Source organism: Carya illinoinensis, chromosome 3 (genome assembly GCF_018687715.1).
Source record: "Carya illinoinensis cultivar Pawnee chromosome 3, C.illinoinensisPawnee_v1, whole genome shotgun sequence".
NCBI classification, from domain to species: Eukaryota; Viridiplantae; Streptophyta; class Magnoliopsida; order Fagales; family Juglandaceae; genus Carya; species Carya illinoinensis.
In genome coordinates this window covers 9093398-9119305 of record NC_056754.1, presented here as the reverse complement: position 1 = coordinate 9119305, position 25908 = coordinate 9093398, and the positions used below count along the sequence as shown (strand labels likewise).

Here is a 25908-nt window from a genome sequence, read left to right as displayed (position 1 = left end):
TCAACCTACAAGTCACAATAGGGACCCCCAAGTACTTAAAAGGAAAAAAACACTCTGAAAAACCAGTCATCTAAAGAATCCATCTCTTACGGGGAGCCGGAATGCGCTTAGAGAAATAGATCGCACTTTTTTCCTTACTAAGGGCTTGGCCCGACCAATTCTCATAAAGCTTTAACATTTGAGTCAATCTTCTCATAGACCTTTTACCACAATTTGCAAATATAACAATATCATCAGCATACATGAGATTCGAAACAAGTGGAGTACCCCTAGCTTGAGAAAACTGCTCAATTTTACCATGATCAAAATAGCGTCTAAGAAGATGCGAAAGCACCTCCTGCATAATGATAAACAAATAAGGAGATAAAGGATCTCCTTGCCGAAGGCCACAAGAACCTTTAAAAAACCCCAGAGGAGTGCCATTAATCATGATCGAGTACCAAGGCAAATAAATACAAGCCTTAATCAAATCACAAACCTGCAGAGAAAACCCAAAAGCATCCATAACATGAAGTAAGAAATTCCAATTCACTCTATCATATGCCTTGGACATATCCAATTTGATAACCACATTACCCCCGTTAATTTTTTTATTAATAGAATGGACCATCTCCTGGATTAAACTAATATTATCAAAAATACCATGACCAGGAATAAAAGCCCCTTGCTCCTGAGAAATCATTTTTGTAAGCAGACTCGTCAAACGAGCCACAATAATTTTGGAGCATACCTTATAAATAACCGAGTAGAGACTGATGGGCCGAAATTTATCAAAACCAGAAGGCTTATCCACCTTAGGAATGAGAACAATATATGACGCCATGTAAAACCTGGGAAAAGATTTAGTATGAAAGAACTCAGTAACAGCTTCCAATAAATCATCCTTAATGAAGTCCCAACAAACACGATAAAAACCAGAACCAAAACCATCAAGGCCAGGACTACTATCAATAGGGATACTGAAGAGAGCATTTTTAATCTCCTCCAACGAGGGATCCTGACAAAGAGAAGAATTATCACCATCATCAATCACAGGAGAGATAAGATCACTCAAATCAGATAAATCGATTCTGCAACTGTCGCCCAAAAAATTTTGGAAATAATCAACAGCAGCCTTATGGATCTCAAAGGGAGATTGTAAACAAGTACCATTCGCAAGACACATATCACTAATCCTCTTATGATAATTAGACTTTAAAATAGCATGAAAAAATTTAGAATTTTGGTCCCCATCTTTCAACCAGGTCTTTTTAGCCATATGAGCAAGCCTAATTCCCTCTCGCTTCTTCCAAGTTGAAAGTTCCAAATTAGAGACCAGGAGATCATAAGCATCCTCATCATTAAAACAATCCTGAAGACGGTTATCTAACCTCTCAATGCGAGATTCTAGATCTTTTATGATAACCGTAGTTCTCCCAAACACATGCTGATTCCACTCCCTTAAGGCCACCTTGACCCTTTTCAATTTATAAGAAAACTTTTGTAGCCCAAAACCAAATCTGACTTGATTCCAAACCCCTTTAATAAAACTTAGAAAATCCTCAGGATTCGTCCATATATGTTGAAAACGAAAAGGATTCGGGCCATACTTAAAAGGGTCTTCCCCCATATCAATCACCAGAGGGGAATGATCTGAAGTGGAACGACCCAAAACATGATAATAAACATTCGAAAAAAGGTTCATAAAATTAGAATCAATGAAGCACCTATCTAATCTAGCCCAACTCCGAGCTAAGCCACCTTGGCCATTGCACCAAGTCATAAGAGGATCCTTAAAACACATATCCATCAGACCACAATTATGAAGACAAAGGTTAAAGTCCTCTATAGCAGAGAAATTTCAAGGATGCCCACCTCTCCTCTCCAAATCCTCTTTAATAATATTAAAGTCCCCACATAGAACCCACGGAAGAGTACCACTACCAGTAGCCTCCAAATCCTCCCAAAGGATCTGCCTCTTAGCACAACTACATTTAGCATACACAACTGTAAGAACAAACTCATGATCATTATCCTTCACCTGCATAGTCACATATTGACTGGAACCAGCCAACAAGTTAACAGAAACAACAGAATTCCACAAAATCCAAATTTTTCCATCATACATAGCATTCGTAAGATAAGAATCACATCTAAACCTATTTAAAAAACTAGGAATTCTACTATCTGGCAAAAAAGGTTGAGCAAGAGCAATGATATTAGGCTTATAACTATGAATAATATTTTTTAAACGCATTTGAGAAGTACCAATACCCCTTATATTCCAAAAAAGAATAGGACTAATCATAGATTAAATTTAGAGGGTCGTATTACCTGCTTGACGGAACTTCGTGTCTTAACCTTACTGACATTACCTCGAGGGATATCTGTATCAGTGCAATACTCTTTTTGCATATCCTCCCTCAGCATGTCGCTATCATCTTCATTTTCCGATTGAGTGTCCTCCAACCTGAAATCCATCTCAGAATCCTTGCCGTCGGCGACCCAAGAATTATTGGGTATATGTTGAACTTGCCGTAATTCCAGCGTCTCCTCCAAAGCATCAATATCCTGCATCGAATGGCCTTCACCACTTTCAACATTAACATTATCCATTCCATAATTAACTTTCAACGTGGGACTCACTTCCAAGCCATTTATATTAGAAGTACATGTCGTAGGATGCTCCAAATTAATCCCATTGAGAGCCACGGTTGTCTCAACTGGATTCAAGCAGGACTCCATCTCATGCACGTTGCATGGGTCTTCAAATCCCAACTGCACATCAACCACAGTCTCCACGTGAGGATCTTGATTCTCGGCCTCCACATTCTCCATGACTATGGCATTACGTTTTGGAGGTTCCGAAACAACCTCAACAATATCATTTGAATTATTGGTTCCCCTCTCCCGTCCAGCATTTTCTATCAAAGTTTCCGGCTCCTTCGGTACCACGTGCTCCCCTGTTTGAGTGTCCCCGACAGCTTGCACGTCCATTTTCAATGTCTCAGACTTCGGAACCCAGACTTTGCCTCCATTGTTTTGTTTAGTCTTATTCTCAATACCCACACGGCAGTTTTTTTTGGATATGGCCCTGTCTTCTACAGCTTCTACAATATGCCGGCAACGTTTCATATATTATACTCTGTTTTCGGCTACTTGGCATACCAGGTTTTCCGATCCAAAAATATGGGATGGGTTCCTTAGATGCATCTATTTCAACGCATACTCTAGCCCCATCGGTTCTTGTAGCACATCGGGTAGGATTGTCTCTACGAATCATTCTTCCAATTAGTGCCGTAAGAGACTTCAACACAGACGTATGATAAAGATTAGGAGGAAGCCCAGGCAAGAAGATCCATATCGGTACGCATGAGGGCTCGCTTTCTTCATCAAACTCAAGAGTCCAGGCAAAGTGCCGATAATATACCCCATTGATATCACAAGATTCTCTGGAAATAGCCTTGAAAAAATCTGCTTCGTTAGACATACGGACGAAAACATTCCATGCCCGCTGCATGGACGACACTACAGGGACTTGATTCAACCCCCATCTGCTTCGGATATAACCTCGTATGGTATCAAGAGAGGATCTCTTCTTCAGGAATTTCATCACCAACGAGAAGCGAAACGGCCGTGCCGTGCGATCGATCTCTTCAGTTAAGAAAATAAAACAAAACTCACGTCTATAATCTTGGGAGGACACACTGCAATGTCCATCTCCGGAAGAGGTTGCGGCACTGCTGAAACAGCCTCCAAGAACGACCGTTGATGGCCTGCCGGTGGAGGCAAGTCCTCCACGGCCGCCATGCAAAACAGCCTGGCAAGAACCCTAGCAGAGTTTTTACGAAGTTTCCTTATCAAGCATTAGTTTCCTTACGTAAACACAGAGCGTTTTGTCCTGACTACACTTACCTACCTTATGACCAGGCTTAGCTAAGAACACGCAACATCATTTTTCATGATATATGCATGTTTATCAAGCTGGGACGACACACTTTAGCCAATAGTTTTTATTTTTATTTTTTTGGAGGGGGGTGGGGGAGAACTATTAATTGGAAGAGTCGATAAGATTAAATTACGTTGAATATTGAATGAGGCATTATTTAGTAGTAGCAGTAGTAGCATGAAACTCAATTATCAGGAGAGAAACCCACCAAAGTGAATATATGCAGTTGTTAGCTTGGTAATTTGGAAACGAGGGTTTTAGAATTATCTAGCTAGCTACATACTTACTAATTAATTATTAACTCAACTCCAAATCACGCTAACATATATACTACTAATGAATCCATGCTGATGATCATCATGTGGGTTTTGAGAAATACTTCTACGAGTACTGCTTCATTAATAAACAAGTATTGCTCAAACAAAATCAATATGCTTGCTTAATAAACATGAACGTACAATAAGTAGTACTCGTGATTGTCATGTTCTAAATTTTATCGAAGTGGACAACATCTGCAACACATCATGGTAAACTAAAGTACTACTTCTACCTGAGGTGGCCTGAGAAATGGCATTTTTTTTTTCCTGTTTCTGGGGCCTGCAATCCCTCCATATAGCGACTTAAGCCATAAGGCCATGGAGATTATATACAGTAAGGTCAGAGTTGGAGACAGATGCATACAGCTAGAACACGTGAACAGGTTCAGTGAAAGTGAATGAATAAAGCACGGAACAGGCATCAATTATTGATGGAATGGAATCCAATCCGGTGTCCCTTTGATCGGGACCTTTTGCACTGAATTATCACACACCAGATTCTTGTACGGACCAACCATCTCATGAATTACTTCCCTGATCTCGATCGGCTCCTATGGTGGAGATCATTGGAAGCTTTTTACATATCTACCGAATTCATGTCAGGCCCAGAATCGGAGGGAAATTCAGAAGCACATGCTTCTGTGAACACTAATCTGGAAAGTGGAAGGGTTTTGAATTTGAACACCCTGACCTAGCCTGTACAACTAGTACAATCATTTTTATTTATTTTTTATTATAACCAACACACTCATTCATTGAAACAGAAAGTCCGTGCAATAGGTTGTTCATATCAGGCCAAATGGCCCGACTTATAAATAAAGGACAAAAATCTCATCATATCTCAATATTCTTAACTAGTACTTACAATCATTTTTATTTGACTAGCACTATAACTAACGAGAGATTCACGATGCAATCTCTTTTTTTATTTACTTTTTAATCAACTTTAATATTTTTAAAAAAATAAAAAATTCACAAAAACGAAATTTCGGGACACACCATCAAGGATGGTCCTATTAAACGTAATCATGGTCTTTCATTTAGGTACTTGTACATGCATGTGGTGTTCATGATTCTTTTCCCTTCAATTTTGTCTACATCGCATCACTCCAATCACTTTTTCCTGGCATTGGATTGGGTACAGTTTACCGTTGGAATTCTTATATGTGAGACATTTGTTTCACATATTTATTGCTGGTTTGAAGCATGAGATAAGATATAAAATGTTTATTTAATTTTATTTTATTTTGTTCTATTTTATTCTTAAACATAATTTAAATATAAAATTTTTAAATTAATCATTATAATTTTTTCAAATTTAAAAAAAAAATTAAAAAATAATTCCAACTTTTTCAAATCTCTAAAAAAAATTAATATTATAAAATTATATTCTTACAATATTTTAATTTTAAAATATTTTTTATTCAACTTTTTCTATCTCATTTTTTAAAACTCAAAAATTACTTAATTCAAATTATCTCATTATTTATTCACAAATTATTTTATTACTATTTATAAAATTTTCTTCTCATCTCATTCTAGGATTCTCCAAACCTGCCTAATCAATTAAACTTGAACACGAATCCCCGTCCAATGAGTCTAATTCCAATGTAACATTATAGCCATGCAAGCTTTACTATTTTTTCCTCTATAAGCAATGTTACATACAGTCATGGAATTGCAAACGCTGCGCAATTGAGTGCCCCAATGCAAATAGTATATTCTCATCTATCAATATTATTGATGCAAATAGTAGATAGATACGTAGTTTCAACTTTCCAACCTTTAAGTTGTGTCTGGTTGGTTGATCTCAAATAAATTATTAATGAGATTTTTTTTTTAACTTTACATAAAAAAAAAAAAATTAAATTCATTTTAACTTACTCATACATTAACACACATTTCTCAACCTTTTTTTTTTTTTTTTTTTATATAAGAGTTAGGATCACTTGTCCATGGATGACTCCTCCTTAATTCTATTGAGAAACCTTATTTTAGGCAGAGGAATTTATGTGGTTATAACCTAACACTTGGGAACTACAAGAAATTCAGAAATAAAACTCAAACCCAAGCATCTAACTACTAACTCAACCATCAAAACAAAACTAAAACAATGACCTATAAAAGCAGCAAATACATTAAACGAAGTCATCGAATCTGAGGCAAGCAAAGCCTATCAGTACGAAGTACACCTCTCAATAAGTGAGGAATCAAAGCCCAGGAATCCCAATTGCTAATAACTCCGTGAGATCCCAACCGAGCTTCAAATACATATCAAACACATTTCAATAGGATTCACAAAATATTATTATTTATATATCAATTCTAATTATTTGAAATCATCTCAGCATACAAATGTATAGTTGTTCCTTTCTACCATTATTTTATAAACAATTTCAACCAATGGATGATAATCTTGCATTATTAGACGTTTGTGGCTTGTTGAAAGGCATGCCTGCTGCCAATGGCGGTGTTCAGTTTTCGCATTATGGGCTCCTTACGTTTCGTTCTGACTAAGGTTGCCACGTTCAAAGGGGGAAGATTTGGGAAGCCCAAGCCCAAGTTCTCTTGGTTTACTTCCAAATAGATAAATTTTGCACAATTATTTTATAAAAAAAGTAGATTATATCTCAAAACATATAAAAAAAAAAATCTATTATATTTTTGCGAAACATATTTTTTTACAAAATGCTTGCGTGAGGTTTTGTTTAGTTGGGATTTGTACATTATATTACTTAAAAAAAAATAATATTTTTTTATTTTTTTATTGTTTTTTATTTTTTAACCAAATGTCTGATATATAAATAATAAGGAGAAGAATTTAATTAATTTAAAAAAAATAAACTCAAAATAAATTAAAAAATAAAAAAATATAGCGTGAGCTTATATATAACAAAATTCAATTTAATTTATAAAATATTTAAATTTTAAGTTTCTTTTGTAAATTAAATATTTTCGTCTCAACGAGATGGAAGGTGTGCTTTTACGCATCAGCTTACAAATAAAATTTTTTTATCAATAAATAGAAATAAAGATCTAAATCTAGTTGTTGACATATTAAAGGCATTGCTAATACGTAAGCTTATAATTCAAAATATTTAACTCTATGATAAATTAACGTAGTTTTCTTTAATAAAATTAAATACAGCGGCAGCTCCATTCAACCGAAAACGACGTTGTTCGGAGGTGACATAAATCCGGGATGGGAGCTTGCCTTGCCACTTGTAAAACTGGGAGGGTACTTTGCAGAGCCGACTCAGCCGAGACCGCCGAGACCTCCGCGACGTTCCTTTTTGTTACCCAGCGAAACCGACAACAAAAATATCCAAATTCGATTTCTCTACAATAGCCCGTTTCAGGGCTTGAAGCTCAGAGATTGGGAGTGTTTGCTTCTGAAGCCCCGTTTCTTGTCAAATTGCACTACGATCAATCGGTGTGAGGCCGTCTCTCAATTCTTTCATTCCTTTCAGTCTTTAAGCTTTCTAGCTTAATTGATATTTATAAGCGTGCTTGTTATTTGGCGGATCGTTTGCCACTTCTATTTAATGCTCCTTTGTTTTTTACCTAGGTTTTTAGGTCTAGGCTTATGACCTCAATTTTAGATGATTCTCTCTTTGAGTTCTTATGGGTTTGGTATGAAAGGCTGAATTTGAATGGCCCTATTTGAAATTCGTTGGTTAGATTCTGAAATGGGTAGTCTTCGAAGCGAAGCCGGACCCCGGACGTTTTGTTTTCACTGTTTGTCCGGAGTGCCTGTTTCAAAGCTTGACCGATTAACCTTTTGGTAAATCTGTGTCAGCTAGAAACATAAACGTGGTTCTAGTTGAATCTGGGGATTAGTTTTTGGTGTGGAAATGTATGGGGTTACTGATAACTGATTCAAAGTTCGCTTTAATGGAGGAAATTTTGAGATTGTTAAATATTTCTTTTCAATGTTGTTTGGGGTTCTGACTTAAATATATACATATATATATAATATAAAACCTTGCCAAGAAAATGTTTTTTGAGGTTTTGAATTACTTTCCTTGAATAGTCATGGGTATGCGTTTAACTAGGAGTTAGGACGAACTGGTTTGATTCAAGATTTGATCAAGTTTTGTTTTATATAGACTTATAAAAAATAAAAATAAAAAGTTTTGTTTTATATAGATCAGCGTCTATCAGGCACTTTGTTTCTGTGTATCTTTTTTAGTAACAAGTCTTAGTGAGGCATATTTATATCCTTTCTAGTGCATAAAGTTGGGCTGCTTGGTAATTCTTGGTTTTATAGATCTTTTTTCAGATTTTATGAGCAAAGCAGATATATTTTTGCTTGACTTACAAGCTCCAAGTTTTCACCATTGTAGTTCAATCAATTTGCTACCAAACTTTTTTGGATGAGTTGGTTTCTCTTCATCTTGGGTTATTCACTCCACCTCTGCACACTTTTGCTTGCGTTGTATTTTATTAGTGCTATACCTCTTAGGGGCCTTGACAGGCCTGAATTTGATTTTGTTCCCTGGAGGACTATAATTAGAACGTTATGTCAATTTTGAAAAAAGTACAATTAATATATGTTAGTAACCTGCCCCAATCAGTTAGGATTCAGGCATAGTTGGGCTGTCTTGTCATGAATTTATACTGCTGAGTGCTGGCACTTTCAACAGATTTTAATTGTATGATACAAAATGAAGCACTGGATAAATGCTTAATCAAAGCGCCGCATAAAAGTTGATTTGCCTGATGAATTTACTCTATGTTTACTTTCAGGGCCAAAGTGCTGTCAGCCTTAGCAAGCAATGTAATTTTTTGGTCATTCTCCCTCTGATATTAGAATGTGGAATTTTGCATCCAATTGCATATCTAGAAGTGTTGGACTGAAAAATGGTTATCTAAACGCCACCCAAGCTGCTTCGGAAGGCTCTGATGATGAGGCTTCTTCAACTGTTAGCAGAGAGGAAGGTCTAGAGTGCCCAATATGCTGGGAATCATTCAACATTGTTGAAAATGTACCCTATGTGTTATGGTGCGGCCATACCCTTTGTAAAAATTGCATACTGGGACTGCAATGGGCCGTTGTGAAATTTCCCACTCTACCAGTTCAGCTTCCACTCTTTATCTCCTGCCCGTGGTGTAATCTCTTATCCTTTCGTCTCATTTATGGGGGAAATCTCAAGTTTCCTCGCAAGAACTACTTTCTTCTCTGGATGGTTGAGAGCATGAATGGTGATAGAGGGAAGTCTCATTCGTCCTTCTCTATGGATCATCAATCAGTCTGGCCAGCAAATGGCAATTTACCAAATGGTCAAGTGGGCCAGGTTAACCTTAGGAGGGCACAACATACTCGACATCCTGAGCCATCAAGATCAAGCCATAACCATGGTGGTCTCAATAATTACCTCAGTATGGAGGCTTTACACTCTTCGCTTCAAAAGTCACTGGTTTTCTTCGTTCATTTGACAGCCAAGTTCCCGTTGGTTGTCATATTTCTTCTGATTGTCTTATATGCAATACCTGCCAGTGCAACCATCTTGGCTCTGTACATACTTGTCACACTTCTGTTTGCTCTCCCATCATTTCTCATACTTTACTTTGCATATCCTACTCTGAATTGGCTTGTGAGAGAAATCATCACATAAGATGCTCGTTTTCTCTTAGTTTGCAAGTGGGCGACGATTTTCCACCTTGTAAGGTTGAACTGAGTGCTTCCATCGAAGCCCCTCTGTCTCAGTAGCATCCAAGTCTTCATTTTCAGAATCGTTTTGCCTCTTATCGAATGCAGGTGGCATGAAGATGTGACATTAGTTTCTGGAATTTTAAAGTGTTGATTTCATCCAGGTCCAAATGCAAATTCTTTATTTGCGGACGGTTCCATTGTGGATTTTCAAAGCTCCTGTAAGAGTACAGTTGTAATAGGTAATTCTTACGAGACCTATATATGAATAGCCTGATCGCTTGTTTGTGTTGGAACAAATTCTACGTAATAGTTATGTAATTTTATTACAGTTGTTTGTCTGATGGTAGAGTTGGGACAAAGCAACTTTATGTTATAGTCTTTTGTTCTGCAGGTTCTTTGCATCACCTGCAACTCGTGAATGAGCATGTATCATGCTGGATTTGTTTTTTGTCGTTGTGCTGTGAATCTTCAACAATTTCCATTCAAATTCACGATAAAAGAAGGAAAAGAATAAGCAGAATCAGTGCAGCAGATTTCTCGCTTTGTGATACTTCTATACAGTAAAGGCCATTGGAGTACAGACAACTATGGTGGTAAACACATGTTACATCATTTGCTTGAAAAGTAATGCTACTCATCATCCTAATTCTCATCATTCACTCATCATCCTATAACGTGACATTAGATGATTAGAGATTTTTTATTATATTTCATTTATGAACCTACCATCTAATGTCACATCATAGGATGATGAATTATGATGATGAATAGATTTTTTCTTACTTGAAATAAATTGAACAACCCTCCCTACCATTGAGTTATTGGAACGGCCTGTTGTTGCAGAAAACTGCAATCCCTCCTCAACAAGCACAACCCTAATGGGGGATATCAGTTAAGGCACTTGATTTTTGTTTGAGAAGTGTTACGATTACAAAGAGATCTTACAAAAATAAGTAATCTTATAAATTAATATGGTTTTATAAGATATATTAGATCTATTTTATAATAAAAAGATTTACAATATAATATATTATATCAATTCACCTCAATTTGTGAGTTTATTTTTATAAAATTTCTCTTTTTGTTGGAAGTTTTTGGCCTTACGAATCTCTTTAGGTAGCTTGTGTTTGTATGACTTCCTTTATGCATGGCTATTTATTGGCAAACAAATTCCGAAGTTCAACTAAGCTTAAGCAAATTTGCACGTAAACCCTACCAAAGTCTATGTCAATAAATGTTTGTTGTCCGGCTCTGTTTGATACGAGGAAGGAACATAGAAATCATTTTTTTCAGAACTTTCTTTTCAGTGTTTTTTGGACATTATTCCTTTATTATTATTTTTTAGCAACTAAAATTCCATGTACTAGGAGTCTAGGACAATCCAACATAGCTCCTCCGAGCGCTTATACCAAACAAAATCTGAAATTGCAACCTGCCGATCGAGTACTAACATAACTGTGCATTCAGTTTAGTTTATGGCAAAGAAAGTAAAAGAAAATTTTAAAGAAATGTTGGCAGCAAGCAATTAATTGCTAATGTTTCCTTCCAAAAATCCGCCATGCATCTTGCAGAACCCATTAAACATATCGAAGACATCGAGATTGTAGCAGTAGTTCCTCTTGTTTGATCATTTTCCAAACTGATCTCTGGTTTCTGGGAAGAAAACAAAAAATTCACAACGCCTAAATATAAATTAAATAGTTAAATTCATTTTATTCCCACCAATTTTAAACTTTTTGAGGATTAATTGACTATATAAGACACATTTGCACTCCACCACCATTGGACATGTCTGGAAGCTGTGAATATTCAAAGGGGGAGGAGTTTATAAGAGAGCATAGCAAACTTTTTGGTTGGAGGGTCATCCTCCTCAACTAATTTTTTACTACCAAATACATTGACACTTTGATTCCACTTTCCATTGCATGCATGTTGGGCACTTGTACGTGTACCTGAATTTAAGTAACCGTTTGGATTTAAAAATCTCTCATTTCATCATTATAATTTTTTAAAATTTTTATATAAAATATAATAAATAATTTAACTTATTTAAATTTAATATAATAATAATATTAAAAAATAAAATTATAATAATATTTTATTAATTTCTAACTTATATTTTAAATCATTTCATTTTATCTAACTATTCAAATAATTTTTAAGATATTTTATTTATTTATTTATTTAACGTGGCCCTGCACTGAGTGCACTCTGTATGAAAGTGGGCAAGTGGCCTTTTATCTGTAATAATTATATGGCAGAACATGATGATGCTAGATTTCAAAGGTTGGAGAGAAAGAGACATCAGAGACATCAGAATCCAAGGTGGTATATTTTCCTCTTATATTTATTGTCTTTTTCCGCCATCTTTACTTTATTTTGCTGCTACAACTTTATCAAAACTTTAGGGCAAGCAAGCCCACCTTCACATTCTGACGCAATCTATCTTCTCTTTCATTGTTATTGATCCTATAAAAAGTTTATTAAAGAACAGGTCATATTTGAAACCAACCCCACCTCGTCCTTTGTCATGACACGATCCTACTCCGTGTCATGACATGCTGAACAAGCAACGGAACGTTATCACGTTATTCCTTTTTATTGGACAAGAGATCGTCGTTACTTAAAGTCCTCCCCCGCATAGAATGTAACAGGCTCTGAAAAGTTCGAAACATACGACTTTGGATTGAAAAGGGAAATTCCTCCCCTCAGCTTTATCCTCGTTTTCAAACATAGGATCTTAATTATCAATTTCCGTTTGTAATTTAGTTAATTTATAATAAAGAATTGATATAAATACAAATAAATTACATAAAAAAAATATTAAATATATTTAAAATATATATATAAAAAAAATAAATTCACAAACTGACGTAGTTTTATTATATAATCTATTATATTTATACTATAATAAAAATAATTTTATAATTTAACGTATTGCATCAAGTAATGTGAAATTGTAAATTTAATTTGGTATAATTTTTTTTTGACTAAAATATTTATTTATGATTATAATAATAAGGAAACAATCATTTGAAAACACATGATTTATTTTAAGTTAAAACAAACAAATTGAAATGTCATCATTGCAAGAAATTTAGTTGAAAACCAATGAGTGTTATGTGGTGGCATGCATGGATGATCATCACCAATCATCATTGCTTGAACTAACTGCAACTTTGATGCTGTATACATAGATATAGTTTTATTATTAGTAATGAATTCAATCGATGCATGGTAGCCTTGTGGTTTACGATCTTGGCAATTAAACTCATTCTTATTTAAGCTTTGAACTCTTACGTGCTTTCTTTTTTGTCCCAATTAATTTTCACACAATTAGTGTAAATCTTTTCAATTTGCATGTACTAATTAAGCAATAATTATTGAGCTGAATCTCAATTTGGCTTTAAGTACTAAATTATTGAATAAATTAATGAGATTTCAAAATGGCAAACCTCTATTTAATCAAAGGACAAAGGAGCTTTCTCTCGATGAAAAGGGCCATCAAGCTTGATTAAAGTACTTCTAAATAATGTTCATCTAAAAAACCAGAAAACGTGACAGCCATTAGGAACCATTAAGAAAACTTCACATTCTGCAACCCACCAAAGAAAAAAAAAATAGAGAAATGATAGTTTCAATTGACGGTCGTGAGTGTATAAGTACCGTGCAATCACTTTGAAAAATTTGATTAAATACATAACCCACATTAAAATAAATTAATTTTTTAATAATGAATCTCACTTATTTTCAAAGCAACAACACGACACTCGAATACTCCACGATTATATGTAGTATCACTTAAAAAATTATGTAAATATCAAATATTAATAAGAAAGCTTATAAACTTCAATTAACTATATATGCTTTGCTTTAGATCATTCATATTGTACGAAATTAATTATAATTTCTTTTATAATTTTCCCCACCATAGTACATAATATTCTTGTTTGTTAAGTAGTTTGAAAAGTCGGTCCACATGATCGAGAGAGAGGACCATCATAATGTATTATAATTAATATAAATCGTCATTGCTATAATATTTTAACATTATGGTACAAAATAATATATATATATATATATGCTATATTAATAAATAAAAAATAGGCACACACCTACTTCAATTAAGGGGACACCCGCTACACAACTAACTCTTTGAAATTGTAAGCACCTCTAAGTTAGGTGTAGTTTAGATAATAAAATGAGGTGAGATAGTTTTAGATGAAAGTCGAAAATTAAATAAAATATTATTTTTTAATATTATTCTTATTTTTAAATTTGAAAAAAATGAATTATCTATTATATTTTATATGAAAATTTAAAAAAAAATTTAATGATGAAATAAGATGAAACGTTTCAATATCCATTCAAGATTTCCTCATTCTTCGATTCTTTGACACTTCATCCTCTTTAATTATAATATCCTTTAAAGTTGAAAAATTAATTATTTTGAGACGATAAAAATAAAGAAATTTAGACAATATTCATATCCTATTGTTGCGGTTCTTCATATCTCATAACCATATATATACTCTATCAAATCAGATTATAGACTCCAAGTGTCTCATATTTGTTTCCAATATAGAGGTATTTTGAAGTCCTAGATTTAATTAATTATGGATTATATATATATTTCATCATAGTTCTTAAAGAAAGTAATAATTAAATCCTCTATTTTTTGGCCTAGAAAATGCCAACTATAAATTACTATTTTTAAGTGCAATTGACAACGCATGTTTCAATGTATACCATCTCAATTAAAAATATCAAAAGGATAAACACTAAAAGGATCTAGAAAATATGTTTTCTATTTAATTAAGAATATAGTATATCAAGAAAAGGGGTTTTGCCAACAAAATTCCTAATAAAAGGTCACATTTAAGACATGTCATCATACATGTCTTCGATTCTATACAAGAAAAATCTAGTTACAAGTATAAATGTACAATAATATATATACCAATGGAATGTGATTGGTCAAAAAGTAAATTTTATTAAAAACAATGCTATTTTAAATTTTGAATATGAAATAATCAGTATTGATACGCAAATTAGTATGCGACTTTTCTTATATATAGCAAAATTCTTCTATAAAATTTGCACCGACACATCAATAATAATAATAAAAAGAAATAAATTTCTTTATTGACACACTAAACACATAACTGATGTACAAGTCTACCACATCAACTTATATATAAAATTATTAGTATTTTGACTTTTTTTAGAAAAAATAATTCTACTTATTATCTCTATACAGTAAGATTTTTTATTGTCATTTTTTCAACTATTATTGTCTAATAAGTGTAAAAATGTAGGATTTATTAGATGAAAAATGGATTATTTTTAACAACTACAAAAGAAAAATATGATTACAAAATGGTTATAGAACTAACTTTCGAAAATTTTCCATTAAAGAAATGTTTCTCATTCTAAGGCCATCATCAGCCACAAGAATATTCCATGGCTCAAAAGGCAATGGGATATCAAGTCGTTTTAATTGTGACGAACACATTTATCCTTGCAATTCTTTACTATATGTTAGAAAAATACTTCATACTTTATTTATATTTTATTGTTATAATTAATGTAATATGGTCTCGTTTGTTTTAACAATCTATCTTAATTCATTTCATCTCATTATTATAATTTTCTTAAATTCTTCCAACAAAATAAAATAAACAATTCAACCTTTTTAAATCTTAAAACAAAAATGATATTAAAAATATATATTTTAATAATATTTTATTCAACTTTCAACTTTAATCTTAACCCATTTGCGAAAACAAATGAGGTTTAAGTTTGTTATTTTTTAAAATAAAAATTGATCTAATTATTATTGAGGGAATAAAATTATTTTTATATATTATTTTATAAAAAAATCACCTCGTTTAAAATAAAATTATGCGTGTAGTATTTTTCGATTTTAGATTTTTCACAAGTTCTCCATTTTCGTGCGGGACCCCTTTATGCTATTTCCCAACGCTTTCCTTCCTCGTATCTTTCGGCCTTTCTATTGGATTCTGTATTTGTAACAAGCACGCAGGGAAGAGAAAAGCGCACCTAATCCATAAAAATAAACAAATAAAAATCTAGAAAACAGAAACAGTTGCTTGCACAATTTCTGAAAGAAATCCCACACTTATATATTTCTTTTTTTATCGTATGTATTTATATATTTCTTCCCAATAGAGGGAAAAAATAAATGCAGAACGGCCGGGGAGGCAGGCAGGTAGGCACGTACACTCGTGCACGCCGCATTCGTTCATTCACAATTTTTCGGTTTTGCATTTTCTACGGTTTCTGGTTAAGCAGGCTTTAGTTGAGGGAGCCAAAAAAAGAGGTACATATCTCTACGCGTTTTCAGGATCATTGCTGAGCCTTCCCCCACGCTATAAAGTCGTTTTTCTCTCAAAATTTGAGCTGGGTTTTGCCGTTTTGGTTCTTTCCCCACCTTTACACGCAGGCGTCTGCTGAAAATCCTGGTTTCGGCGGTGGTTTGTTGTAAAGAAAGCTTTGGTAAGCCTTGTTTCTGCTCTGTTCTTTTATGGGTCGATCTTGATAATATGTATATGTCCGTGGGTTTGGGACATTGGGTTTTCTTTGTTTAAAGGTTTGTTTTCTCTTGTGGCATTTGAAAGGGTTACTTAGCTTTCATGCTTGCTATGGGCGCCATCTTATCTTCTTTAATAATATTCTGATGTGGGCTGTGTTCAGTTTCTGATTTTTGGAAGTGGGTTCGAAGAATAATTAGCCATTGTTGATGGATTTGTCTTGTCTGATTGTTATATTGGTAGTTTGTCATTGTTCTTATCGATAAATGTTGTTAAATTATAGATTTTGGAGTTCCTTTTCTTCCAAAAAGACCTGTTTCCTCCCATCGAATGCAACCTAGGAGCGCTGACTTCTGTTTCCCCTTAACTGAATTTTACAATTTTGTGTTGCCGTATTTTTATTTCTTGCTTATTTAATTTTCCCTGATATTTGTTATTAGAAACGAATCCGGTGATGTCCTTTTCTCTTGCATTTGGGATCTTGGATTGGATTATTTGGAAAATTATTATCTATATCTTTAAAATGAGTGTAGTTTGCGGAATTGTAATTGTCGCCCTGTAGTGGTCTTATAAATTGCACGAGTTTGATGCATCTATCCGTTAATTGGCGTTTGTAAATATTGCGAGTCTGCGTGGGTTGTATTTTTATAAAAGGCTGCGTACTTTTGATTCGTATATGGGAATGATTGACAGTTGAGGTTTTCTTATTTTTGCTTTAGTTTTTAAGGGATACCTTCTGTCCGTTTGTTATTTTTCTTATTGCCTTCGGCTTGCTCATCTTTTCTTATTAGTATATTCACATATTTGATCACAACATAAGTGAGAATTTTCTCCTCCATCCAAAGAGAATGACATAAAATATTTTGGATGAAAGAGAAAACTTCTAAATTTCATTTGATATGTTCTTTAAACGTCATACCATCAATGGTTGCCAATATGATATTAAATTTGGTACTAGCATACAAGAAAGCATTTATTATGTTGTCAGTCTGGAATATTTTTAGTCCATGACAGATCATAGTGTTGAAAGCTTATAGTTTTTGCCATTTCTTAATTCGTAATTTTATCAATTATTTCAAATGGTAACGGTGCCTTATCTCCCTTTTGGTTTACGTCTCAACTGATCCCAAAAATGATATCCCATTTTAATTGTTTTCTTCTTATTTTCAGGTTAAAGATATTGTGGAAACATCTGCTTGAAGTTCTGTAATTTGCAAATTTAGACTAGATATTGGTATGTTTATTTCTACTATACCGTTACGTTTAAATTTCTTTGATCTTTTCTCCAAAATTATATCTTTGTCATTTAGGTTAGTGATTTTAACTCATTATTCCTTTGCATCACTACGATATGGTTGGTTTTCAGGGTCTCTTCTGGGTTTTGTTCCATATCTCTTTCCTGCGTGATGGGTGAGGACAGTGTCCATTTACCAGTGACCCCAGAAAGAACTAAGCCAAATGTCAACAATTTGAGGAGAAGTTCTACAGGAAAAGTAAGTTCTTCAACTCCTGAAGAAAGTGTTCTTCCTCATTATCTCAGGGCGTCAACTGGTTCCTGTCATGATCTTTGTAAGTATGGGAGATGTCATGCACTTGAAGCAAAGACAAGACGTCCCATGCTGAAAAGAGTTACTAAAAAAGCATGTGACAGTGGAAGTGCAGCAGTGAGTGTAGATCTGCCAAGGAGAAAGGAGACACCAGTGGTCAAGCTCAAACCTTCACCCACGTCCAAATCCCGTGCATCTCATACCCCTCAAATCGTTAAGCAGGAAGTGTCAATACAACCATCTGACAGAAAAAGTCCTGTGGAAAATAAAGTTCTGGCCGAAAGGAAAAAGAAATCTGGGGTCATGCTTAAATCTTCACCCTATTCAAAAACCCATACATCCGATACACCCAAAGCCATGAAGCAGGAAGTGCCATCTGCTGAAAAAGTGAGAGTTTCTGCAAAAAAAGGTTCATTGAAGGCTAAAGATTTGGACTTGTCTGTGAAGCCTGTTGCTTCTTTGAATCCAAAATCTTTGAGAGGGGAGCCAAGATCTTTTCCTAATTCAACAGTAGGTAAAAGTGGCCTAAGAAAGAGTGATGTCAAGACGGGCTGGATGTCAGGAACCTCTAAAGTAGCTGCAAATAAGGTCTTGGCTCATCCAGCAGCTCCATTGTCTTCAAAGTCTTCTGTCAATAGAGTTGCAAATGTAAATGGAAGAAAGCATGGGGACTTGAAAACTGTGTCTCCTCCCACGAACAAAAACAAGATCAGAAAGGCTGAACCTAGGGAACCCAATGACGACAAGGTCCAGGAGAAAACCCTGTATGTCATTAAGATGGAAACAGAGAATGGGCCTCTGGAATCTGATCAAAATGAAAGTTGTGTGATTGAATTATCGCCTGCTTTATTGTCATCACCAAAGTCTTCATCCCCCCCACATGCTCAGTCTTCTTCATCATATGAAGAAATTCGTCAAGAGGAATCTGAAAATATAGCAAGTGAAGCAGAAGATGACTCACCCTCAGAAAACAATGGAGTTGAGAGCATAGAAGAAGCAGAAACTGTGGAAAAAGGATTCAATGGCAAGTCCAGAAAGGCTGGAGTGGTTCATTCTGAAGATAAAAAGGGCCAATTGTTGAAATTGAAATTCAAGAGAGGGAAGGTAGTTGATAGTCAGTCTTTGACCGACAATCCAAGGAGGCTCAAATTTAGGCAAGGAAAAGTGTTGGGGGAGAACCATAATGTCAAGGTCATTTCCCGAAGAAGAAGCTTTAAGAGGACGGAAGTTGATGGTGACACAAATGGCACCAAACCTAGCCCCCAAAAAGTTGTTTTGAGACATCAAGATGTGCAGGGAAAGAGAGACGCACAGGGTTTGTTTAATAATGTCATTGAAGAAACGGCAAGTAAACTTGTTGAAACCCGGAAGAGCAAGGTTAAGGCATTGGTAGGTGCTTTTGAAACCGTGATCTCCCTCCAAGAGAAAAATCCTTCATAAATACTGTCACTTGAAATTTTCTCTCTTTTTTAAAGCCCCCCTTGCATCTGCAATAAAAATCCCTCAGTTTTTATAAAGAATTATACGAAATAAGTCTAAGCTTTTAAAGCAGAAGCGAGTTAACAAGATATGGAGCTGCAACAGCCTAATAGTGGATTGCTACAGTTGACATTGGAAGGCCTGTGTATAGAGTTGAATGGACGGTCTTGTTGTGAACTTTGTCATGTGGTGTTCTGTTCTTAACATGCTTCATCTACATTTCTGAAGGGTCCGGTGATTGTTTCAACGGATTTCATACCTAATGTGATTGGTTTGTATATTGTGAATAAAAAACAAAGCATACTCTCGACTTTATTATACTTCGCGTGGAGGAAAAACTACACAACTTTAGCTGTATTTTCTTCCCCTCTTTTTTTTTTCGGTTGAGAAATGAGTTGCCTTTATTTTTTCCACTGGCGTTTGTTGCAACTGAGTCTATAGAGATGTAGAATGAGGATGGAAACAGAGGTTTTTTTGTTTGTTTTAGGTATGGTCGGGTCTCTTAAAAAGCAGAGCCTAAAATGGCATATTGTTGATGATGATGCTATGCGTATGTGGTGAATAAAAAACAAGATGAAAGAAACAGCAACTGCCGCACACAAATTTATAATGGTTCAGCGTTACTCTTTTTCTCTTTTGTCTTCTCTTCCATTTTCCGAGTACCAACAGAAACTAAAGTAAACAAAAAAATGGAGAAACCACGAACAAGAAAATAAAGAAGAAGAAAGAAACCTTTATGATGACCGAAGAAAATTATCAAGAGGTGCCTAAGTCTGCCGAGCAAACTGAAAGAGTATTTGTATAGAAAAAATCTTCACAACCTCCCAACACCCCACCTTTTTTTTATTTTTTAATATTTTATCTTTTATCAAATATTTAATATATAAATAATAAATAAAATAATTATATTAATTTAAAAATAATAAATTCAAAAAAAAATATTAAAAAAATATTAAAAAATTAAAAGAAAGTGGGGTGTTGGGATGTTGTGTAGCAAAACCCATTTGTAAATGAGTAATATCCTCGTCATCTATTTTAATATCATATTTTTATTATTTTATGATGTAATATTAAATTATTAAAAATTATTTATTATATTTTATTTATGGATCAATTATTTAATGCCACATCAATACATATTGACAAGATAATAATAAAAATGATGATAAATATATTTTTCTTTTGTCAATTCTAGTAAAAACTTTGATATTTATTTTGTGAAGAAAAGGAGACGTGGTACCATAACATCTATTGTTTTATATTTTTCGGGCTTAAATTCATCAATATAAAAGACTATGATTACATTTATATTTAAATTAATGAACTTGTCGTTGAACGTTTATTTATAAGTTGGTGTATTATAAAAGAAAGTGGATTTATGTGAGAATTCTGGTATTTGTTTATTAATCTATAAGTATATAATTTTTAAGCTCAAAAAAAAAAAATAAGTATATAATTTTTAAAAGTGAACTCTGCCTGATATAAGACATTATTTGATTACACAGTTCAAATAAGATAAAAATATATATTTTGTTCAAAATTAAATAAAATATTATTATAATATTAGTTTTGTTTTGGTATTTAAAAAAGTTGAATTGTTTATCATGTTTTATGTAAAAATTTAGAAAAACTATAATGATTATATAAGATTAAATAAGATGAGATAGTTTTAGTTTTATATAACTAAATCAGTGATTAATGATATAGATTATTAAATATAAAAATATAATCAAAATTAAAAATATAATAAAAATTCTAAATATATTTAAGAAAAATTTAAAAACTTATTTTTACACATATCAATTATTGATCCGTTGAAAATTATAAAATTTAAAAATCAAAATTTGAGTTTTAAAAAATAATTAATAAAATAAGTATTTTAAATAAAAATATAAGTAAAATGATAAGTACTGAATCCTACAATGTAATAAGGATGCCGCCTGTAGTATACTATGCGTACCACCTGGTTGGGTTTCTTTCTTTTTTTTTTTTAATATTTTTTAATTATTTTATTAATTATTAATTAAAAAATATATTAATATATTTAAAATCACTTTTTTAATTATTAACTAAAAAAATATTTTATACTACAAGTGGGGGCGGCACAGTAAAATATATATCGACGAGATCGAAATGAGGACAACCAATGATGAGATGCCAGCTGTGCCTGAAAGAATCTGCGACTCCTGACATATACCACTCAGGTCCCGACAAAACAATCGACATACAAACAGTAAAAACACTGGCCTCGGTTGCCCCTACTCTGAAATAAAATTGACCTGCCAATGCCGGAATGACATGTAGGACAAAGTGGTCCCGCTATAAGTTCCACCAAGACGCCAACTAGCCAGTCCAACTATATATCTGTAAACGTGGCGTCATCCCCTTTGTCCTTCATCTAAGATAAAAAAAGGGGTCCGTCGTTTTTTAACCATGCAGAAATCTTTTACATTTTCTTCTTCAGAATCTAACCGATCAGGCCTTCCTCTTACCTCACTCCATTCCTGCGTTTGCTTTCTGTGCATGCCTTTCCATGACTGTATTTGTTACCTGACGAAACTGTCCCGGCCGGAAAGCCAAACTCCGTCTTCTGCCTTGTATGTAATTCCTCTGATTTTTTCTGTGGTTTTCTGCCTTTTCTGGCCTTTCTTTTGCTTTCTATCACTTGCTGAACCCTAACTGTGTGTTGATTTTTATTTGCGCAGAGTTCACTTTTTGGGGTTTTGGGAATGTGCGGACGGGCGGGCTCGTAACTGAGGTGAGGATTTGGCCCTTTGATTTCATGCTATTTGCGATCCAAGCCTCTCTCCAATTCTTTACCCTGGTTTTGTTTGGTTTTGATTTTGTGTTGTTTGTGTGTGTGGTGGGGGGGGTGGGGGGGGGGGGGGGGGGTACGGTTTTGTGAAGGTTTTCATTTCCTGTTTGTTTTGTCGAATGAGGTCGAAAACTAACATGGGTTTTGTTTGTATTTAATTTTTTGCTTAAAGCTGTTGTAGATTTTGTCGCGGAGGGCCAGTGGATCTGGAATTTCAGAAGTGATTGACATGCATTGAGAAAATATACTGAAGTCAAATTTATTTCTCTGCGACTGAAACACATGCTTCTGGCTTCGAATTGTTCGTGTTTTGTATAACGAGTTGCTTCTTAGTTTGTGTTTTAGTATATTAAGACTGAATTCTGATCAAAATGCAAAGCTACCCATCTCACGAGTTCGGTCCCTCTTGATTTTTCATAAGACAGGATCGGGCTCTTGAAATGTCAAATTTGTGGGCAATGGGCATTGTAGAATTTGAAAAATTTTCAGGCGAGTCTTAATTGAGCTTCTGGCGATTAGCTTTTAGAACTACTTTTGATTGGATTCCATCACTGCTTACGCTAGTAGTAGAAGTAATATTTGGGTGTGTACTTGGGCTATGCCTATTCTTATTAATCCAATCGTTTACTTATAAAATAAAAAAGAAAAAAAAAAGAAAGGGTAATGTTTGGGTGTGTAAGTGTATGCCATTGCAGTATATGGTTTGAAAATCCCCTTTCCATTTATAATCTACCGTTTATCGTTGAGGTAATTTTTCTTTTTGGTAAATACCTGTCAGGATGCAGCCTAGTGATTAAAAGGACTTGGGATGAGCTGTAGACATAGATATCCTGGGATTGATTTTGCATTAGGAGTTCTCCTGGATTACTTGACACAATTTTGACTGGTAGGGTTGTGGACCCGAGGTCAACTTTGAATTGGAGGATGTGTTGCTACAACATTCTTTAGCCGTTCTAAAGTCTAATGGCATCATTGCTAATGCTTGTTATTCCACGTGGGAGGGAATGTTATCATTTTCATGTAAAATTTTGAACCAGCTGCCTTGAATGATACTGTCACTCTTGGTATACATTTCGGCTTTCTTTCAGTGGCTGCTTGTTCTAATTGCATTTTCTGTGGTTGGATATGTCACTGCTTGAACTATGTCCTTGCCTTTTACCTTGCGGTGTTAGAAATTGCATATTCCTGCAGTGATATTGGCCATTGAGATCATGTTTGTTATTTGGTTCTTTTACGTAGTGTGTTTTTGTGTTATATATGACAAAGATTTATTATGATTGTTAAGAGGTGACACTTATAAAAAAAATATGTGAATAGGTGGCTGGCAATGATTCTAACAAAGCAGTATCGTTGCATACATTCAGCAAGCTGTAAATGCACAAAAGGGCATCTAAGCGAAGATGTGATATTCCTGGTATTTCAACAATTGAACTGGAACCCTAAGTTAATTGCTACTCTGTCCTGTGTATGCAAATGGTTTGATGATCTTGCAAAGAGGGTACTATGGAAGGAGTTTTGCCGAACTAGAGCACCAAAGATGATGATTGATCTGCAATCTAACGGGAGTCACAATGTAGATGGGAACTGGAGAGCACTTGGGAAACTACTTATTTATTGTTCAGGATGTAAGAAAGGTGGCCTGTTTGATAGAATTCAAATCCCAGGCCACTTCGTTTATAGAACTCGGTTCTCTAGGACATCAGGGAAGAGTTTTCTTTTGCCACAATGCAGATCAGATGTTTTGTACGTGTCTGACCCATGTGAACATCTTGATCAAGGGGAGGAAGGGGATGTGGGATTCTTCCGTGGAGTTTTCAAGTCATTCTTGGGGTCAAAGGCGCGGAAGCTGCTAATTAAAAGGGGGGCCGAGTTTCATCCGACAGAGGTGTGTCCCTATTGTAAGGCAAAGTTGTGGAACATGCTGCAAGCCAAGATGATACCACAAAGTGCCAGCTGCAGGTTGGGTGCTTATGAGGATTGCATTGAGTATTATGTGTGTCTCAATGGACATATGCTTGGGATCTGCACCCTTTTACCTTTGTCTGATTCGGAAGAGGCATCTGAGTTGGAGTGATAGTTGCAATGAAGCTCAGGTACTCTCTTGCGCCAAGTATTTATAATTTTGTTAAATATAACTTTGGGTAAATCATAAATGTGAATTATTTTTGAGTGAAGCTTATTTTTGGGGTTTAGTAAGTCTGGATGGTTCTAGAAATGACTATAAAAATATCCGCAGGAAATATCTGGTCATAAACAACTAGAGTAAAATCTTTTAGGTGGGATCTGTTGCATGGTGAACTTTCTTTCCCACAGCTGCGTGTTCTTCATGCATGCTAGGCATTATGAGACTGAATGACAGCTCATTAAGACCTTATTGACCGGAAAATTTTTGAGCCAGGTGTAAAGTATCTTTGAATTCTGATTGTGATACTCTGTTCTCTTACCTAGTAGCTTTGCCCAGAGTCTGCAACGGAAACACTCTGTTGGACAAACTGCCTTGAATTGCATCGAACCGTAGCTCATGTTTATGTATGTTTGTCTTAGCCCTCAGATGTTGTCAATTTTGGCTAGCGCTGTTATGCCTATGTAACCCTGTGGCAAAACTAGCTTTTTCTCTCCCTGTCAAACTGTCTTATGGATTATTTTTAATGAAAAATTCTACTCATCATCTTTATACACCACACTTTTTATTTATTTATTTATTTTCTTACAAAATGTATGGTGTATAGATGATAAGTAGAAGACTTTAATTAGTTTAAGAAGAAATAAAAATAAAAATAAGTTGGTGTGGTTTGTGGGAATAATGAGTAGCAAATGTCTTGTTCTTTTTTCCCTGGTATGAATTCTTTGATATATTCTAACAGACATATTCTTTCCCTGGATAGATTTATAATCATTGCGCCTAATCTGGGTTGGGCAAACATGCAGTGAGCTGCTGTTGAACTTATTTGGTGGAATCTGGAATCCATTATCTCAATTTCGTACGGACTCTCGCGACAGCCGCTTACCAGTCTCGCCTTGGACAGGCATGTTCCTGCAAAAGGCCAAAAGCAGCTGCTAAACACTTCTTTTTAAACCATCCTCTACATAAACTGTTAATGTGAACAATATACAACGTGTACATGTATGTCTGAGCCATAGATGCATTTGGATGGTAGATTGGTTTGTGCAATAAACCATACACACTCGTCTGCGAAGAACATTCTGCTTAATTGTCTACTGATTTTCTCAACGAATTACAACTCACGTTAGCCTTTTTAGGTTCCACCCTTTTGTGAATCGTTAAAACTCGAGAGCAAGAAGTTTGCAGTCATTACTTTTCTAATTTGCATTCTGTCAACGAAATTCAATTTCTTTGTAGAATCATGGTAGCGCACAGAAACCTTGGAGCTGTGACTTAAAATCATGATTATCAACACTCGTAAAGCTGTTGTACCCAGCATTCCTAGTGGAGTGGATAGCCACAACCTTGTGCAAAATTCTACAAATCTTTGAAAAGTCTGAGGTTACCCCTTCACATTCCGGCTTACAAAAAGTACTGTCATCTGTAATACAGCTATGTTTGTTCAAATCAGGCATTGACTGCTTGCTGTTTCCTTGAAAAACTTAAAA

The 25908-nt window shown here is 34.6% G+C and overlaps 3 protein-coding genes across 21 annotated transcripts; all 3 read left to right on the top strand.

Moving 5' to 3' along the window:
• Window positions 1-7419: 7419 nt before the first annotated feature.
• Window positions 7420-10940, top strand: LOC122303100. 4 transcript variants are annotated; one of them, XR_006240597.1, is made up of 4 exons: window positions 7420-7678; window positions 8995-10140; window positions 10293-10494; window positions 10745-10940. XR_006240597.1 is itself a non-coding variant. In XM_043114672.1 (2 exons), exon 2 carries the CDS (start codon window positions 9060-9062, stop codon window positions 9861-9863), a length of 804 nt encoding a protein of 267 aa, XP_042970606.1. In that variant the 5' UTR covers window positions 7420-7678; window positions 8995-9059; the 3' UTR covers window positions 9864-10242. The 4 variants fall into 4 exon arrangements, 1 of the variants encoding a protein (XP_042970606.1); XR_006240596.1 differs by lacking the exon at window positions 10745-10940 and having other exon boundaries at window positions 10293-10728; XR_006240598.1 differs by lacking the exon at window positions 10745-10940 and having other exon boundaries at window positions 10278-10728.
• A 5023-nt stretch (window positions 10941-15963) lies between these two features.
• Window positions 15964-19801, top strand: LOC122303099. 3 transcript variants are annotated; one of them, XM_043114669.1, is made up of 4 exons: window positions 15965-16244; window positions 16368-16420; window positions 17626-17689; window positions 17822-19801. In XM_043114669.1, the coding sequence occupies exon 4, from the start codon at window positions 17862-17864 to the stop codon at window positions 19440-19442; it is 1581 nt and encodes a 526-aa protein (XP_042970603.1). In that variant the 5' UTR covers window positions 15965-16244; window positions 16368-16420; window positions 17626-17689; window positions 17822-17861; the 3' UTR covers window positions 19443-19801. The 3 variants fall into 3 exon arrangements, with proteins under 3 accessions (XP_042970604.1, XP_042970603.1, XP_042970602.1); XM_043114670.1 differs by lacking the exon at window positions 17626-17689 and having other exon boundaries at window positions 15964-16244; XM_043114668.1 differs by having other exon boundaries at window positions 15965-16420.
• Window positions 19802-21915: 2114 nt separating this feature from the next.
• Window positions 21916-25532, top strand: LOC122303092 (EID1-like F-box protein 2). Of its 14 annotated transcripts, none has more exons than XM_043114655.1 (6): window positions 21916-22078; window positions 22187-22239; window positions 22478-22597; window positions 23075-23182; window positions 23614-24389; window positions 25182-25532. In XM_043114655.1, the coding sequence occupies exon 5, from the start codon at window positions 23624-23626 to the stop codon at window positions 24368-24370; it is 747 nt and encodes a 248-aa protein (XP_042970589.1). In that variant the 5' UTR covers window positions 21916-22078; window positions 22187-22239; window positions 22478-22597; window positions 23075-23182; window positions 23614-23623; the 3' UTR covers window positions 24371-24389; window positions 25182-25532. The 14 variants fall into 14 exon arrangements, with proteins under 14 accessions (XP_042970589.1, XP_042970587.1, XP_042970590.1 ...); XM_043114653.1 differs by having other exon boundaries at window positions 22469-22597; XM_043114656.1 differs by lacking the exon at window positions 22478-22597.
• The last annotated feature ends 376 nt before the right edge of the window (window positions 25533-25908 follow it).